The 17,682-nt window shown below is 38.8% G+C and overlaps 1 protein-coding gene across 1 annotated transcript in view; it reads right to left on the bottom strand.

The window, feature by feature from the left end:
- Positions 1–17,682, bottom strand: part of CHRDL1 (chordin like 1) — a 34,847-nt gene that overhangs the window by 7,954 nt on the left and 9,211 nt on the right. Inside the window, exons 5-8 of the mRNA XM_058847905.1 lie at positions 5,504–5,649; positions 4,658–4,751; positions 1,908–1,975; positions 1,037–1,211 (exon numbers count right to left, since the gene is read on the bottom strand). Of these exons, the coding sequence (XP_058703888.1) occupies positions 1,037–1,211; positions 1,908–1,975; positions 4,658–4,751; positions 5,504–5,649 (483 nt within the window). The remainder of the gene's footprint in view (positions 1–1,036; positions 1,212–1,907; positions 1,976–4,657; positions 4,752–5,503; positions 5,650–17,682) is intronic.

Below are 17,682 nucleotides of genomic sequence, written 5' to 3'. Positions count from 1 at the left end.
CTAAGTGTATGCTGACTGTTTTTTGTGGATAGATGATGTTCTGAGCATGTGTTTTTACAGCTATTTCTTTTATAGCTTCCTAGGCCTGTTCCTGCAGACCTCTGTTCACTGAGCTACACCCCCTGTGGGAACTGAACATCCCACCCTTTTTATTGAACAAAACCTGCTGTCCCACTAACTGGTGAGCTGGTATTTTCCCTTTATTTTTGTCCTTCCTGTAGTGCATGAGGAATATAACTTGAATATGGTTTGCCACATGAACTTAAAATTCTGCTGTCCCCAAATGTAGCATGTCCTATATTCTATTAGCAGAAGGCACTAAAGGGTTCTTAGAGTGAGATTCATTACATTGGTTGAATTTCTACAGCTTAGGCATCCAGTACAGGCTAATTGCCTACTCTGCCTCTTGTATTAGTCACAGGGGAGGAAGATCATCTCTTGTATCCCACTGTCTCAGGAAACTTGCTTAAGGTGGGGGAAGACATGAGACCGTCTTTCATGAGAATAATTTGCTAAATCTTGGAGGCAGAAAACCTCCTGATCATGTGGCAAAGCTTTATGGTCTGAGATTTGCAGGGCAGTTGAAATATAAGCTGTTTTACAGCTATAAAAGTTACAAAATAGGAGACAGTGTAAATAAAATAACCACAAAAAAATCCAGGACAAGCCACTGTGAAAAAGTTAGTGAATCTAAAGGTATTGTGGTGTCCTTTGTGGCACAAAGTACTCACTTCCTTGGCAACCATCACATGAGCTCTCAAAATTATGGGGCACAATCCCACAAAGTAGCTCAGAGAGCAACACTGCTTTTGCAGAGTGAAATTGCATTGCTGTACATGTAGGCAGAATTGATCTCAGACAAGAAGGAATTTCATATCCTCAAGAGCTTATTGCTTTTGCCTCCCTGATTTGCATTGGATTTCTGAATACCAGTGCAAATTTTCAAAATTCTGCTGTGTATTTTGAAAGGTCTTTTTGAGCTCTAGGTGGCTGATTCCTGACCCAGAGCAATACTGTAAAAAATACTTGTCTTTACCTCGTCCGTGCTTATGCTTGTTGTTGATGACGATTTGTACTATTGTTCCTGAGGCCTGCTGGGGATCTGGTAGGACTCCACGGTTACTCCTGGCATTGGGAAATCGTGGAATGTTGCCAACCTGCCTGGCAGAGCTGGGTGGCAGGTCATAATGGAAGCGATGATATGAATGTCTCTGGCAATAGAAAGAAAGCAGGAGAGTAAATGTCTCATTCCAATGAACAAGAAATATGAGTAGGGAACAAGTACTGCTCAAAGTAGTTGTAGTAGTGCATAGCAGGTCTTCTAGAGCAAAAATACTGCCTCTTTTTTCAGAGATTCATTTTCCAAAGTGCCCATGAACCTGAAGGTTTCATATTACAGCCCTTATTTTATAGACATGATTCTTCCCACTCATCCAAAGATCTGCTGGTTCATGTATTAAGGTAGTACATCTAATGTTTAAAAGCCCTTCAGATTCTCTCCAAATGCTGTTACAAAAATCATCTCGAGCAGTAAGTTGTTAATGGACACTTTTACCACCAAAGACAGTGAAGCCCTATAGTAAATATAAACATGTGTATGTGAACTGGGGAGCAAGTATTGCAATTATTATTTAAAAGCAATTCTTGCGTAGCAAACAAATACTGTCAAATTTTATTCTTATGGACCATCTACAGAAAAAAAAATTCAGAGACTTCAGCTGCTCTAATTCGGCATTATTCATGAATTCAGGTGGAGTGAAAGAAACCTATTTTGGGCTAGATTCACAGAACCCAAAAAAAGGCAGTACGTATTCAGACCCATTATCATCCTTGTCTCTTTTTTCCCCAATGTACTGCCATGCACAGCCCAGCAGAAAGTATATCTTTAAACCATAGGTCCCACTTACAGCTTCCCTGTTGGCTGGCTGCCGGAAGATGTCTCCATCAGAATGTTCCCATGATAATTCCCCATCTCCTGTACATGAAGCAGAACAGTATCCATTAGAGGAGTAACTGTGCAACACCTTGGGAGATACAGAGGGGAAAAGTCTCACCTGGCTTTACAGCTGTATTAGGGTCTAGTCAGCAGCAGATGAATGAATATGAAAATCAGCAAATTATGATAGTAATATGCTTGACCATGCAGGGAGCAGAAACTGACTCACAGTTTCCTCCCCATGAGCTGTGCTAGATCTTGGCAAATATTTTGTTTAGGTTTGCATTTCATACAAAACATAGAGGAGAGATAAAAGAGCTTCTGCCATATTGGAAAGGACAAGGTAGATTATGAGATAAATGATTATTTTTCACATTTTTAAATAAGAGCAGAAGACAGGAGAACACATTAAAAAAAGCCCTGGATCACTGCAGACAGTGGGTTGCCTGTAGTGCATAATCTGATGCAATCTCACCTCTCATATGGAAATGCTAATGAACTGGTTTCTCATTAGTGACTGTGTCTGAAGTGACTTAATTCTCCAATGTAAGGTTGGTTTACTGCATAGTTATTTTTGATACTTTGGACTTTGAAAATAATTGATTTTTGTAACTGGAAGTGGCTGGTTTCAGACACAGCTCAAATGACTACCTGGTAAGTGACATCAGACAATTAACAAGGATTTATGTTAATTAACTGTCAATGTATTACATTTAAAAGAGTATATTACTGTATTTGTTCCTGGAAACAGAACTATCACTTTGCTTGTTTAAGATCAGGTGGCTTCTTAAACAGTTTCAATATTTGTCAAGATACTGTGGAGTAGCATGGCAAAACAGCAAAGAATAAGGAACAATCATGATGCAATGGAGCTGAGAGATCCTCATCCTTGTTCTGTCTGAGGTGACGTGTTCATGCAGCATAGAGCACTGCCCTCCTGAGAGATCAGTTTAGGTCCTCCATAGTGCCACACATAAGTTAATTACCACTGCATGGTCCCCAGAGTAAGCAGTTTGTCTATACTATATAGCTTCTGTGCAGGACCTTATTCCTTCAAATTTTGCAGGGCTCTCTCTGCATCCTTTTGACAGCTATAGTTGGTCTATAGCTGCACAGATAAAATTAGTCATAATAGGCATCAAACAGCCTAGTTCATTAGGGAACAGAAGTAAACAAGTCCCCAAGCATGTTAATGATAGGTCAGATGCAAACTCAAAACAGGGGACCCTGGCCAATTCCTTTGAACCACGAATGCACCCATATCACTGGCCAGCGATCTGGACAGAGTTAATACCCTTAACCAATCACGTTTGTAAGAGCAGGAAATTTGAAGCCCCTATATAAGGGGGTGTCCAAAAATAAACTTTGGCTGTTGCTGTGTGAACTGTGTGTTCTTGTTGCATTCCTGTCTCCAACATCAGTGACACATCCTGCTGCTTTATTAGCAATGATGCACTCTCAAGTACCTTCTTGCTGGCTCAGCCCTCCACTGCTCAGAGCTTTTGGTCTAGTTTGTGCACTCAGTCAGCTCCTCAGGTCAGGGGCTGTGGGACTATGCTGGTTTGTGTTTTGCAACTCTCACAACCATAGGGAAAATTATACAACCAACTTGACAATACTCCTTATTTTCACTATGCAATAGTACTGAGTTCAAACAAGCAGAGCATCAAAAGAATACAGCAGCACAAAGGTGCAAGCAGGAGAGATTTTCAAAGCATCCTGGCAACACTGATATTATGAGTGGCACTTCTGAAAAGCAGATACCTTTAGGTGCTTATCTGCATCTTTGAGAAGGAGGCTATAGATGCTTAGATACCCTGGAAGTGGTGATTCAAGTGCCATAATACTAATACTGAAATAAAATACATTTAGAAATTCTCAGACATTTTTGGCTTTAAGAGACAGTTAGGTTTAGACATTCAGAGCAGTTGAGAAGGCCCCTAGAATCAAGTGTCCTGTGTGTACAAGATCGAAAATGCAATTGCTAGTAAAATACTGAAGTTACCTGAGTACTGACACCTAATTTAAATTTGAATAATTGTCCTTGTCTTTGAATTGAAATTCTTGTGTCTTGCACAACTTGAGTGAGTCTGGTAACTTGTCAGATAGCAGCTCATCTTTTATTACAAAGCTTCTCTACCCAGAATAATGGCAGCTACTTCAATACATAATTTGAAGCTTTGATTTAACTCATTAGGGGGATGCAACTTTATCATCAGAGCATTCTCACTTTGTTTCAATTTAGGAAAACTGTTGCCCTGAAAATTAAGCCTTCTAATCTTGTTTTCATAGTTTTAACTACTTTCCTAGGAAAGTAACTATAAACATAGATGTTTATACATTCTTTCAAAGAAACATCTTTTGACTGACATTTCTCAAGACCACTGTGATTAGGAAGGTAGTAACCTAACTATCCAATCCCTGGTCATTGTAGAGAATCTATAAATACTAGAGTCACAAAAATAAAAGCATTCTTTTTCCGTATCATACGTTGAACCATGTCCGTGTGAATCATTCTGTATCCCACAGCGACAGAAAACAAAGGCAGCAATTTTACCTTGCTGGCACTTGCAGGGTAATTTCCTAACAAGCATTGGATTGTAATTGCATGGCAAATTTGCAGACAGTGTCCTGAGTGACAGTGTTGGTACACAGACAAGGCTCTGAAAGGGGAAGGAGTAAATTCAGAGCCCCTCCTTCTGTGACTGTGCTTGAACATACCTCTGCAAACTGGACAGCAGGACTCTGGAACAGAAACTGGGAAAGAGCAAGGTAATTTGGGACAAGTCTTCAATCCACAGTACACATTTCCTTCCTGCCAGTAAAACACAAAATGGAATTTAGAAGGAGTCATTGATTGTCTGGTATTGTATAGTAACTCTTTTATGGACATGCTTAAATCTGTGTTTACATAAATGCCACTCTATGAAAAAGCATAATATTACATTAGAACAGTCTGTTCAGTACTTGGCCTATGAAATTCTTAGTTCATGAAGAATATGATGATGATTTTAGGAGAGGAAGTAGAAGGCTACTAATAGCTGATACTGAAGAGCTGGCTGAATTGAGAGGGACATTTTGGCTCAGACACTGGCCCTGAAGAGTCACTGGGTGACTGCTCAAATAGACTGGATTTGAATTGTGACATCTCAGGAATGGCTCTGTGGTGCCCAGTGTCAGTTCAGAGCTGCTGCCTCCCAGTCTTGGGGCTCTTTACTTATCAGTTCAGTCTAAATGAAATCAGTCCTTTGTTTAGTGCTATATTTTCCAGTTAGGTTGAAGGGCACTATTCTATATACGCCAAGCAGCAATATTTTACCTACTGCCTCTGCACTGTAAACTCAGTTACAGCAGATGCAGGGTATGCATTGTGCACTGTGTTTAAGAGGTCATCTGGCATTTATTTACTAGGTACTGCACATTAGCTCTGAGCACTCTCATAAGTTTCTCCATTAATTCTCAATTCCCAGCCTTTGCTATGCATTGCTTACATTTCAGTGTCACACCTTCTAGAAAGGAGAACTGGAGCATAGACAGAGAAGGGATCTGTCAAATCATGTTACTTACTGAGCAGCTACACTGGGCACACTGGTTTGCTTGCCTGTTTTGGAAAAGCCCCTCAGCCACAAACATTTCACCATGGTGGTAGGTGGTGCCATTGTATTCACAGGATTTCCCGGTGATTTTGCTGCTTAATGAGAAAAGGGAGTCTCCTGGAAGCAAGGGGAAAGGAACATTTCATGCAAATATTCTTGATAGTCCACAGTGCCATAAATACAGGGGAGGAAAAACTTCCTTTCTCCCTAATTTCTCTTTATTATGGAAGGACAAGCTTTGTCATGCTGCAAGGTAAAAGTGATACGCTACTATCTTGCTGAACTTTGGTAAATCACACTTTGAGTTGACTGTCCCCGTTAATCCTAAAATGTTGATGACCAACTGCAATACAAGCACTAATGGCCCTGTCTCAGGCTGCAGTGTTTTCCCTTTTTCTGTAGCATTTGATATTAGGACAGACGGGGTGTGATTATGTGATACTTGTTACATGTGTGTGGTTCTTTCATGCTTTAATGTAAAAGGCATTAGGTGCTACATACACACAGAATCCCACTATCAATAGCACTGTTCTAGCAGGGTTTCCCCCTTCTTAGTACTGGGTACTGATATAGTTGGTTTTTTTAAAATTATTTCTTATATTATAGCCCAGAGGGAACTTAATTGCAGATTAGCAAGTTGTGCCACAGGGCATGAATGATTCCCTGCCATCCACAGGCACAAACCTTTTGGTAGAGGAGTAGTAACAATGATGATGAGACTGCCAAGAGAGAGCTATGTACTAAGTGTTTGTTCCTAGTGGCCTTTGCAATTCATTCCTGCTGTTGTCTTCAAAATGGGCAAAACTTGTAAAAGGCAGATGCCAAAAGCTAACTAAAAGTTAATTTTTCTCTGACATGCATTTTAATGTCAGATATGCAAATGAGGAAACTTTGCAGAATTCAATGCAAATGACAAAGTGCACAATATGGCAGTGTCAATTCAGCTCTGAAACCTCCTGATTCAACTCAGTATCATAGTTCTGCTCCACATGGGTTAAATGTCTTTCTAAGAGATAAAGCTATCCATACCTTTTGCTAAAACATCCCCTAGATTGTTTAGCTATTAGCAGTTGATAAACTGCAAATGGATTACACTTAACCCATGAAATGTAAGTTACTTGATACTACTTGGGCAGTGAACCTGGAACTACATATTTATTTTCACATGAAAGGGAAAAGATATTTCAAATAAGGGCTCTGTGGAGGTAACAGTGGAGTGTTTGTTCTCCAGAGACCAAATCACAGCAAATTTCTAGGGATGCAGCTGAAATTTCAATCAGTGGCTTTGGGCTTTCATGTAAAAGAAACCTGACCTGAAAATTCAGATTTTGCTATAGCCCCTTTCATTTATCCCTATCAGATAAACCTGGAGATATTTTTTTTTTAAACCATGACACCAGAGAATGTACATTTTTCAGCTGTGAGCTCAAGTGAAAAAGCAGTTTTCTGCTGGTATGCACTGGCACTAAACACTGTAATTTAGTTTTCCATAAAAGCATATATTAATTACATTGGTCCATCAAATATTAATACTTTAAGTGCTAAATGTCAAATCTGTCTGTGGAACATACATGTACTACAGTATTTGAGAGTGTATGGGATCAGCAATGTCCATTCTGTAGGAGACTGGAAGAAGTCAGGTAGTTAGGTTTCCTTGCCTGATATTTGTCCTTGACTGACACCCTTGGTATTTGCACTTCCACAATTGAAGCACTGGATACATCATTATTTCAATGCAACCAACAGTGTTGAATGACACCTTTCCAGAATCTTATAAAGACTACAGAGCCCTGACAACACCTGTGTTTGGCACAGAAATGCATTGCTTTCAGCACTTGCTGTATGGTTTTGCTAGTAATGCACAGTCTGGAATGGCAAGATTTTTGCTCTAATTAAGACATCCTTTGAAAGTCCTCAGCAAAAGATTCAACTAACAAATTCAGCTGCTATTAAGGCACAAATATTGGAAAACATGGCTAAAAAGGCACTTTTCAGGACTGTGATGCCTCCAAAAACTTAAATCTTTTTACTTGGGTTTTCTGAGAGTCTTCTTACAGAAAGCAAGAGGAAAGACTGACAAACCTTTAGGTATCTCCTTGCCCGTTAGGCAACTGGAAGAGAAGACTGGAAAGATAGTAAAATGAAAGGAGAAATTAAATGATAACACAGATGGTCCTTGACTGGCGACAAGGCCCTGTTCACACAGCCTCTGTAGAACATTGCTGTTACCATGTGGAATGCCTGTCCAAAAGCAGTGTGTGGCTTGTGATCTGACACTTGCAAAGACCAATACCTGAATGACTCACCATGACTCTTCAGAGTGTTGGATGAAGAGAGTAAATTTTATTGCCAATTTACCTTGGTATATGCCACATCACTCAGTTCTGTAGGAAATCACCAAATGCACTTAAAACTGTGGCTTCTAAATAAGAAAGGAGGACGGTGAAAATTTTATTGCTTGGAAGATGATGGTAGAGAGTTGCACTAGGTAGTTGCTTTCATCTATGTTTCTTTTAATTGATCAGAGTTGGGCCTTTGACAGCTAAATAATTACATGCAGCCCAAAACACGCGTACATCTGCGTGTCTGGAATTTGGGAGGAAATTCTACAGCTAGAGAATCACAGGATCATTAAGGTTGGAAAGGACCATTAAGATCATCCAGTCCAACTGTCAACTTAGTACCACCACCATGTTCACCACTAAACCATGTCCTCTAGTGCCATATCCACATGTTTTTTGAACACTTCTAGGAATGAGGATGCCACCACTTCCCTGGGCAGTCTGTTCTAATGTTTCACAACCCTGTCTGTCAAAACATTCTAAACATACCTAATGTAAACCTACCCTGGTGCAACTTGAGGCCATTTCCTCTCATCCTGTCACTCGTTACCTGGGAGATGAGACTGACACCTGTCACCCTGAAAACTCAACTTCTGAGCTTGCTGACATAGTTTTCTAAGACTTTCCCAGGACAGTAACTGTAAACATAGAGATATGTATGCATTCCTTCTGTTACATGTCTTGTGATGGACATCTCTCATGGCCAGTGCAGTTGGGAAAGTGTTATCCTGACCATCCAATCCCTGGCTGTGGTCAGAAACCTATAAATCCTGGGAGAAGAAATAAACTTTCTCTTCCTTTTCACCACACCTCGAGCTGCATCCGTGTGACTTGTTTTGTGTCCGACAGTGACAGACACCCACCTCACTATAACCTCTTTTCAGGGAGTTGAAGTCTTATGAAATAATTGTAAGAAAAGTCAGTTTCAATTACAGAACATAAGACCATGATTTCAGTCCTATGCTGAACCAACCTGTCCATATGGTCATCTTTTAGTACATTAAGTGACTAGACATATTTCATTATTGCACAGAGTCAGGTCTTAAAGAAGTTTTCAGATCAAGACCACATTACTTGTTATTGAAAAAGAATATATACAGTCATATATTTGAGATGGTATATTGGAGAGCACAACTGACCCTCTCCAAATACGGCATTTCCCTGGAGCTGCAAGGAAGATTTGTTTATTTTCTGTGTTGAAATACAATTTCTGTCTGGTGCATTTTCTCTGTCTAACTTTGCAGGTGTATGACTGACTTTCTTCAACTTGGACTTTGCTCCTTTTCTAATACTTTTTAAATAATGGCTGATTAGAGGAGTTCAGACTCCCCCATGATCTCATATTCTCCTGCAGAATATGAAATTAGAGTCATTGTGGATTGTTTTAATAAGTGCCACATTTGAGCTTCGAAAAATTTTGTTATTAATGCTATCAGCATACATTATTCTGTGCCTTAGAAAAGACAGGTTAGAATCAGATTAATTAACTGCGAATATACTGCATTGCTCAAAGCTCTATTTGTAAACCTTGCTTCCTAATCATGACTGTTCCCAAAGCTTTATCTGGAAATTTAATGGTGCTCACTAACTTTGCTTTAATTAGCTGCCTCTGTAAAGTACCAGCCAAACCATCTGTGTGAATCCTTTTAATTAACTGGGTTCAATCTGAGTTTTTTTCCCTGGCATTCTTAGCATGTCAGTGGAAGCAACGTACAATGTATAGGGTAAAGATGTTATAGCATCAATTGAAAAGGAAATATCTCCATTTCTGTGGTTGGCATTTATTCTGTAAGTGCTCAAACTTCTGTATAGAAGTTGAGATGCCATGCTTATATTTGCCTACAATTAAAGCATGATCAAGATATGACCATGAGTCTGCAATATGGATAGCAATGATTTATCACCAACATTAGCATGAGGTAATGGCAGGAGCCAAGATGTACAACCTGGGCTTCACATGACCTGATATGGATTTCAATTTATCCTGAAAGTAACTTTAGAGATTAAACCTGGCTGAAGATATCCTTCAGATTTTACAAACAGGCAACAGAATACAACTGTATCAAAAATGGATTAGCTTCAAAACAATTATTTTTTAAAAAGCAACTGGAGACTACGGTGGCTATGACTGAATCCTTATATCCAAACATTCCTCTCTTCCAAACATGGGATTTTGTCCAGCTTCTTTTGTCTACCTGAGCTGTTTTTCACTGATGTCCCACACACACAAGATAAATTCCAGGCTCAGTGAAGCCAATAGAAAGTTTTCCTTCAGGACTCAGCCAACGTAAGTGCTTGAATGCTGCTTTTTTGAGATTGCTGCTTGTACTGTGAGGAACTGTTGATCTATACAAGCAGGATTTGTATCAACTAAGACCTGTTGATACAAGACCTGTACAACTTGATGTGAAAGTCAACTATGAACTAGAAGTACAGTATAGTTAACATGTTTCATGAACTGTGGTTCATTTGACAGAGCATGCGAAGAAACAGTATGGCAAAAAGTTTGCCATGAAGAGATGCTACCTCAGTGTGAACTGCAGCAGCAATGCTTTCCTGATAGTCTGACAAAACAGTGTTAGTTATGAATTTCATAAACCACAGAAATTTTATGGAAATTTTCTGGTGGAAATTGGAGCAGTGGAATCTGCTCCAATCATATATCTTTTCATGGAAGCCTATCTGGGTATCTGATGGTCTGCCCATGACTTGAAGTGTCTTAAGGGACAAAGTTTGAGGGAAGAGTCAAAAATGTACACATACCAGACTTTCTAGTCTTCTGGGAGAAACAGATTCTGTATCACATGGACCACAGTCAGTTTTGGAAACACCATGTTTCAGCTTTTTATGTTTACAATTCTGTTCCTTCATAGATTTTTATAAAAACTCAGTCCTGAGATGCTTTACCCTTACTTGGCTATGAAACAGAAGAGCATCAGTTATTTGCTCCTAGTCCCTTAACTAACTTAGATGAATTCTATGGGCAGTTCCTGACATTTGAAACACTAGTAACTTGTGCAAAAGTATTTATATGCAGAGAATGAAAAGCAGTAGCCAGCTATGAGCAATCTAACCTTTTGGGAAATGGGGAATGACTTATTTGAGGAATGGTTTTAGGATCCAGGCCTTACTACAATCAAGTGCTGAACTTGGATCCTTCTGGATAAAGACAAGAGGTACAGGTATAATTACTAATGAACAATTTAGGACCTACCTAACAAATTGGGAAAACCACCTCAGAATCAGTACAGTCATGGCATGATAATCAGTAAAGTGTTTATGAAGTGACATCTGAAAGACAAAAAAAAAAAAAAATCTACTTTTGGGTAGTCCTTGCCATTGGGGACAATAAGACATCTTGGCTTTCTCTTAGTCATTGTGCTGAGTTGTACTAACCTGTGGTCAGTGGCAGGTTGAAGTGAGTGTCCTCCTGAAATGGAGACTGCACACATTGGCCAATGAAGGCACAAGCAAAGCTCATGGTACTCATAACCCTCAGCAGGGTCTGCTGGGATGCTGCACAGCAGTGCAGGAGTGGTCTGTAGGGTTTTGCTGCTTCTCTATGAGGAACTTTCTTGTACAATATTCTGTCCATTTGTGTTAGTACTTAACACTCTCACTATTGTTTTAGTATCAGAACATCTGGCAAAGAACATTTAAAAAAAATCCTTGGCTTGCTGACTTAGAAACAATTTTTAACCTGCAACATTCAGAATCTCCTAGTGTCATTTAATGAAAAAGATATGCTTTTAATGTCCAGCAGAAAGGCTGGGTTTCCAGCCTGGCTTGGATTTTACAGTTTTCCTATTTCATTAACCACCCTAATAAAAACAATCAAATGCTAAACAATATGAAATTAATCACAAGGTCTAATGCATTAAGAAACTCACCATACTGGGAACTGTTTTGCAGGTAGTCTGTTTTTCTTAAAGCAGACAGATGATAGATTATGAATCTGAATCCAGAGAGGATTTTATGAAACATGATTTTCTGAATCAACAAAGAGCATAAGCATGTACAGACTAAGAGACTGAGGATTGTTTTGCTACCATATTCACTAGAGAAGCAATTGGATTCTGCTGTAACTCTGGGACAACTGTTTGCACTGACACCTCTTCTGCACATTTCCTAGTATTCCCAGGGAGTTTTGCTACTCAATGTACATAATTGGAAGTATCAATTAAGTGGCAATAGGGACTCTAGAGCTCTCTGGGCTTTATTCTGGTGCAGGATACTGTCGTTTGGACACCAGCTGACCAGTGATCTCACATGCTGCTTTCTGTACACCTCAAGTTGTAACAGTATCATGCAAAGCTGCATTACTTTCCTTGTAACTTAAAATTTGCCTAAGAATTATAGGTTAGCCATTCAGCAGCCACACATAAAGAGCAATTATGAAATAAAACACAATTCTTGGAAATGTGCAGACCAAAAGCATTTCTAATGCCAGAGAGGAATGGGACTCCAGTATCAAAGTACTTCTTCCTATTTTCCTTATTGAAAATTCTGTAAAATCTGAATCAGCTCAGGCACACACTCTGCCCAACAGAAGTGGGCAGTACTTTCATTACATGACATCTGCTTTTGGAAAACTCTTTGCTCAGACAGGAGCTGCACATACCCCTAGGTCTCTTTGTTAATAAAACATAGCTAATTCTCCTCTTTCAGGGAGTCCAAGTCTTTTCCCTATAAACAAACTATTCTGTAATGTACACATAGAAAGATGATAGGGATGATTTTTGTGTACTAAGTCTCTTAGTGGTTTTCACAGCAGTGTTAAAGGCTCACAAAACAGTCTTCATGCAGCACTGCAAAAGATTAATTCTAGGAGGCCCCAAAATACTACTACCTGAAGTAGTCTGGAATAACAATAATGACATAACTTAGGTGCAGAATCTGAATGGCAAATGGATTCAAACTGAGAGTTGGTTTAGATTAGATATTAGGAAGAAATCAATTACTCTGGGGGTGATAAAGCCCTGGCACAGGCTGACCAGAGAAGCTGTGGCTTCCTCATCCCTGGGACTGTTCAAGGCCAGGCTGGACAGATCTTTGTGCGACCTGGTCTAGTGGAAGGTGTCCCTGTCCATGGCAGGGGTCTGGAAGATCTTTAAGGTTCCTTCTAACTCAAACCATTCTACGATTCTATGAATTTACTTTTCTAGTTACTTTTGATTGCACAGACAGTTGAAACATGTTTGGATCCTCTGCCACCCTGATGTACAAGATGAAAACACATACGTATTCCAGGCTTGCTCCCAGTGCAGCTTCAGGGTTTGATATCTAAACTGAGCTCAGCAGCACATGGGGGAATAAACTGCTATTATAAATTGACTGTTTCAAGATCAAAACTAACAACTGAAAGGAGACTTTTATTTACAGTGGTAAAAAAGTTTTTACCACTGTCACATCAAATAGAGTAAAATACAAATATTCTAGAGCTACTTCGTCACCAGAACTAAGTCCTGATTGATCATCTTATGAAAGTACAGGAACCTCAGACAAAGAAAACCTGTTACACTGTTTCAATTCAGAATTAGCTTCTAGGGGTCAGCCAGGATTATTTTAAACAATCTTTGTGGCTGGCGGTCCTTGTGGAATTGTAGCACAGCATACGAGACCAAATGGATTTCTTTCCTACTAAAAGTTATTTTGCTTAATTTCTTCTCTCTACTTTAGTTTCCACTCTAAACGTCACCTCAAGGTCTGATCCATTGAACTAAACAGATCTGGAACCTAGCCCCAACACCTACTCTGTGTGGCACAGCAAAAAGGCAGTTCCCCGTTTCATCTTCTGTCTCATATTTCTACCATATTCCTTAGTATTTCTAGAAAGGACTATATGATAGTCAGTAATTGCATCTGTTCTCATAGAAGACTGAGTACAAAAACTATCAAAGTTAATAGAAACCTGTTGATTGACTACAGTAGAAAGTGGATCAAGCCTTAGTCCAAGTGCATTTAGCCTTTTCCCTCAGTCATGCATCACAATCCAAATTATTACAAATCTCATTTGTAAATTTGTAATACTACATATTGAAATGATGTGTGAAGGTTCCTTTAAAGAACAATCAAAGCTGTGCAATGATGTTGTCTTTAAAGTAGTGGTGGAGGCTGACAATAAATGTGGATGGAAAAGTTGTACACTATCCAAAAACTGCAAACACAAGCTCTAAACAAAATCCATATGTGCCTCTTGGAGGTGCATGTGTCAATGACATTAAGCCACAAAATGCTTTACATTAAAATAACTTTAAGGACCAGGTTAAGCTCTAACAACTCCAGGGTAATTCAGAGTTAATCACCACAGCTAGTCTTTAATATGGTCAGATGGTAGAAAGTGTATGAAATTCATTGCTTGAAGGAACTAGTAGCACCTTATCTAGACTATGAATTCCATCCAGATTCAAGATGTCGTTTCAGTTTAAACATTCAAAAGGCTGTTGGCTGTGTTTTAGCTTTCTAGGGCTAAAGTCAAGCTCTTCACATTATTTTAATATATTTTCTTCAGCTTAATTTCCTGTGTTTTCTTTTATAGTTGCATAAAAAATTGCCTATCAATTGTCCAGAAACTCTGAAGGGCTCATGAAATACTTTCTAGGTTGCTCTAGTTTAATTCCTGCTCTCAAGTTAAAATACTATATGAATCCACCAATCACACTCCCACCAAGGAAATAAATTAAATGAAGCTTTGGTGCATTCTGAATCCTCTCTGAAATCTCTTTGAAGGTCTTGGAAATTATCTTAGAAAAATTCTGAGCAGCTTATCCTGTCCTATTATGTCAGTCCAAAAATTGAAGTTCTGTCATCCATGTGGGAAGATATGTATTTTTTCAATGCATTTTGGATGCTGATATACAGATAGATGTTTTTAATTTTTTTTATGGCAAAAAAAGCAGAATGGAAATAAGCAATAACCTCAATCTGGCTGTGATAGCAAACATTCCTTGTTAAGATAGTGACAAAGGCAAATCACAAACCAAATCAAATTATCTAAGCACACATCAATAGGAAAAAATTAGACATCTCCCTGTAATGCCCATACCATTATATTTTCTAAACCAAATTTACTTCCAAATAAATAATTATTTTTAAATATCTGACAACTAGCCATTGTTGGAACTCTCACTTGCTGATATGAGAAGGGTAGATGGTAGCAAGAAGATTTGTATGGAGAATGGAAGAGCTGGGCAGTATCCCTTCCTCCATCCCAAAAATACTCATGAATGGAAGGGTAAGAAGACTAGAACTGAGAACCTGGGAGCTCTGGTGTTTGAGTTGGATAGAACCCAAAGCCTCTTCACTAAATGGTTTAATGTATGTGCATTCTGTAATGGAAAAATCACTCCATTAGAGCATTCCAAGAGCCAACAGGGTTGAAAATTTTGGTTGTAATTCAGTGCAAGATGTGCTACACACATATTCTATATTTACTTATAAAATGTCTGTCAGGTCAACAGGTGCTGTACATGCCCTGCATCTTGCAATGCTGAGTCTTAATCTACACTGCATAGTGAAGAGTGTCACCTTGACTAGCTCAGTTACTGAATGAAGGTAGCATTGAGCTCATGCCAAGCACATTTTTCCTGCTTCTTCAGCGAGTTTTGCAGTGCAGTGAGTTCTGCACTGTTCCAGGACCTAAAATAGCTAGTTCAAAGGTTCAGGTATTACTGGGTCATGATACAGTCTACCATGCAGACAGAGGCTCACTTATTTTTAGGTGATGTTTACAGTCCACTGTTGTGAGATATCTCATCTGTTATATCTTTAGACCAGCTATGTATATAGGTGCCACCTGGCATTTCTGTATTTAAAGAGAAAAGTTGTTTGAATTTGAGAAAGAAAAACCATAGTACCAAAGGATTTTGAACTTAAACATGCTACTAATAATGAATGTTCTTGGAAGGCAGTGTGTTTAGTCATGTGTTTAGCAAGCTTAAAAAAACACTGGAGCCAGATGGGCTGATTCATACATCATCACTGCAGAAAGCAGAATGCAAATAACCCCTGAAATCACAGGAGACTCCTGGTTCTCTTTTGCTTAACATTGTTACAGATTCAATTAGGGGAAAAACAGATCTTAGTGGGACTCACATTTTTAATGAGATAGTGCACAGCTAGCAATGTAATGGCCCATCATTTGTAGCAGATTGATTACAAATAGACTTTAGGAGCAGCTAAAAGAAGACAATAAATCACAATTCAGGAAAGGCTCATTCTGATAATTTTCCACATTTATCAGTTTAAACATGGAGTACAAAATTCCAGCTGAAGACTATGAATAGGAAGAACTTAATTTGATAAAATGGATATGAGAGTTTACATGGAGCCTTATTCTTCCTTACTAGATAATTGTAGAATGTTTTAAAATCTTCATAGATATCATGACATTTACAAGCTCATGAACAGAAAAAAGCCAAATCAGCTCATTGCCAAGGAGCACTTGAAACAAAACCAATCAATCTAAAAGCATTTATGTTTCTATAGTAAATAAGATACAGAGATACTAAAAAATAATAGAAAAAGTTCCTGACTGCAAATGCCAATTATTGAGTAGGACTTCTGTGATTTAACTTAAACTATCAAAAAGTAAGTGTCCAGTTTTCCTGGATAATGTTTCCTCAATAATCTGTGGAGAGTGACAGGCATCTCCAGAGAAAAAAAAGTCTTCTCATTCTAGGTGACAGGATGAATCACTTTCATGTTTCCAACAGCTGTAAAGGGTATCTAGATGATTGTCTTCCCAACTGAAGCTTAGATTAGCTGGAAAAACAGACAACATTTTGGGCACACCAGGACACTAGTCCTTCTTTTGATCTGGCAACAAAGGAGGGGTTTGTGTTCCCAGCACCTTACTATTTTACAAAGTTCTTGTTGGCTAAAGAAAGCATTTTGCCTTAGAAATTTTCTTTCTTACATAGTACACCATTATAGAGAAAATTCCAATCATCAGCTGAATGTTCCAACTCCAAAGAGTTGGATTTAAAATTGAATGAGCGTAATCTCATCCTAAGACACAAAAACAGCATCACAGCATCAGATAGGTTATAAGCTTGAAATGTTTGTTCCTTGTCACTGGTTAAAAAAGGATTCTAGATACCTAGATCAGATACTGATATACATATCTGATAGTGTATATAATTGTCAGGGCAGATGAATCCAACCCAAAATTGATGTGTGGATGCCATTTCTTATCCAGTAAGTGCAGTGAACACATCCATCCCACCTGAACAGCAACCTTCTTGTTCACTCTTGTCCCTCTGCCATTGTGCACTTACTGCCTCCTGCTGACAGGTTTTGCTCAGGGAACAGCTGCTTTCCTCAGACAAACTCTCTGGAGAAAGTCAAACAAAACCCCTTTTTATGATGCTGCATGAATACTCTTTTATAAATGGAAATGTGGGGTGCCACTAAGACAGACATTAAGGGAAAAGCTCCAGTCAAATCTACCAGCCATTAGGCCATGTTGGGAATGCTGGAATAGGCTCATGAAAGATCCTGCTTAGTCTTTTTCATACAGTGGCTCTTAATAATGAGCACATAATAAATGTCCAGTCTGGAGAATTTACTATACAGTATCCAATTGGATTTATGTAGTCATAAACTTCTACAGCACTTCTTCTATGATTTGCAACAGTCTCTACTAATTATGAAGCTATGCCTGGACCTCAGATGTAAAAGGTGAACATTAACAGACTAGTTGTACAGTGACACCATACAAATGCACATTTGCCAAAGCAATTTTTAATTGCTTGTTAATATACAGCCATTGAAAATAACTATATATTTTGGTCTGCATTTATGAAAA

The sequence above is a fragment of the Poecile atricapillus genome, chromosome 12, assembly GCF_030490865.1.
Source record: "Poecile atricapillus isolate bPoeAtr1 chromosome 12, bPoeAtr1.hap1, whole genome shotgun sequence".
Classification (NCBI taxonomy): domain Eukaryota; kingdom Metazoa; phylum Chordata; class Aves; order Passeriformes; family Paridae; genus Poecile; species Poecile atricapillus.
This window is presented reverse-complemented; position numbering and strand designations above follow the sequence as displayed.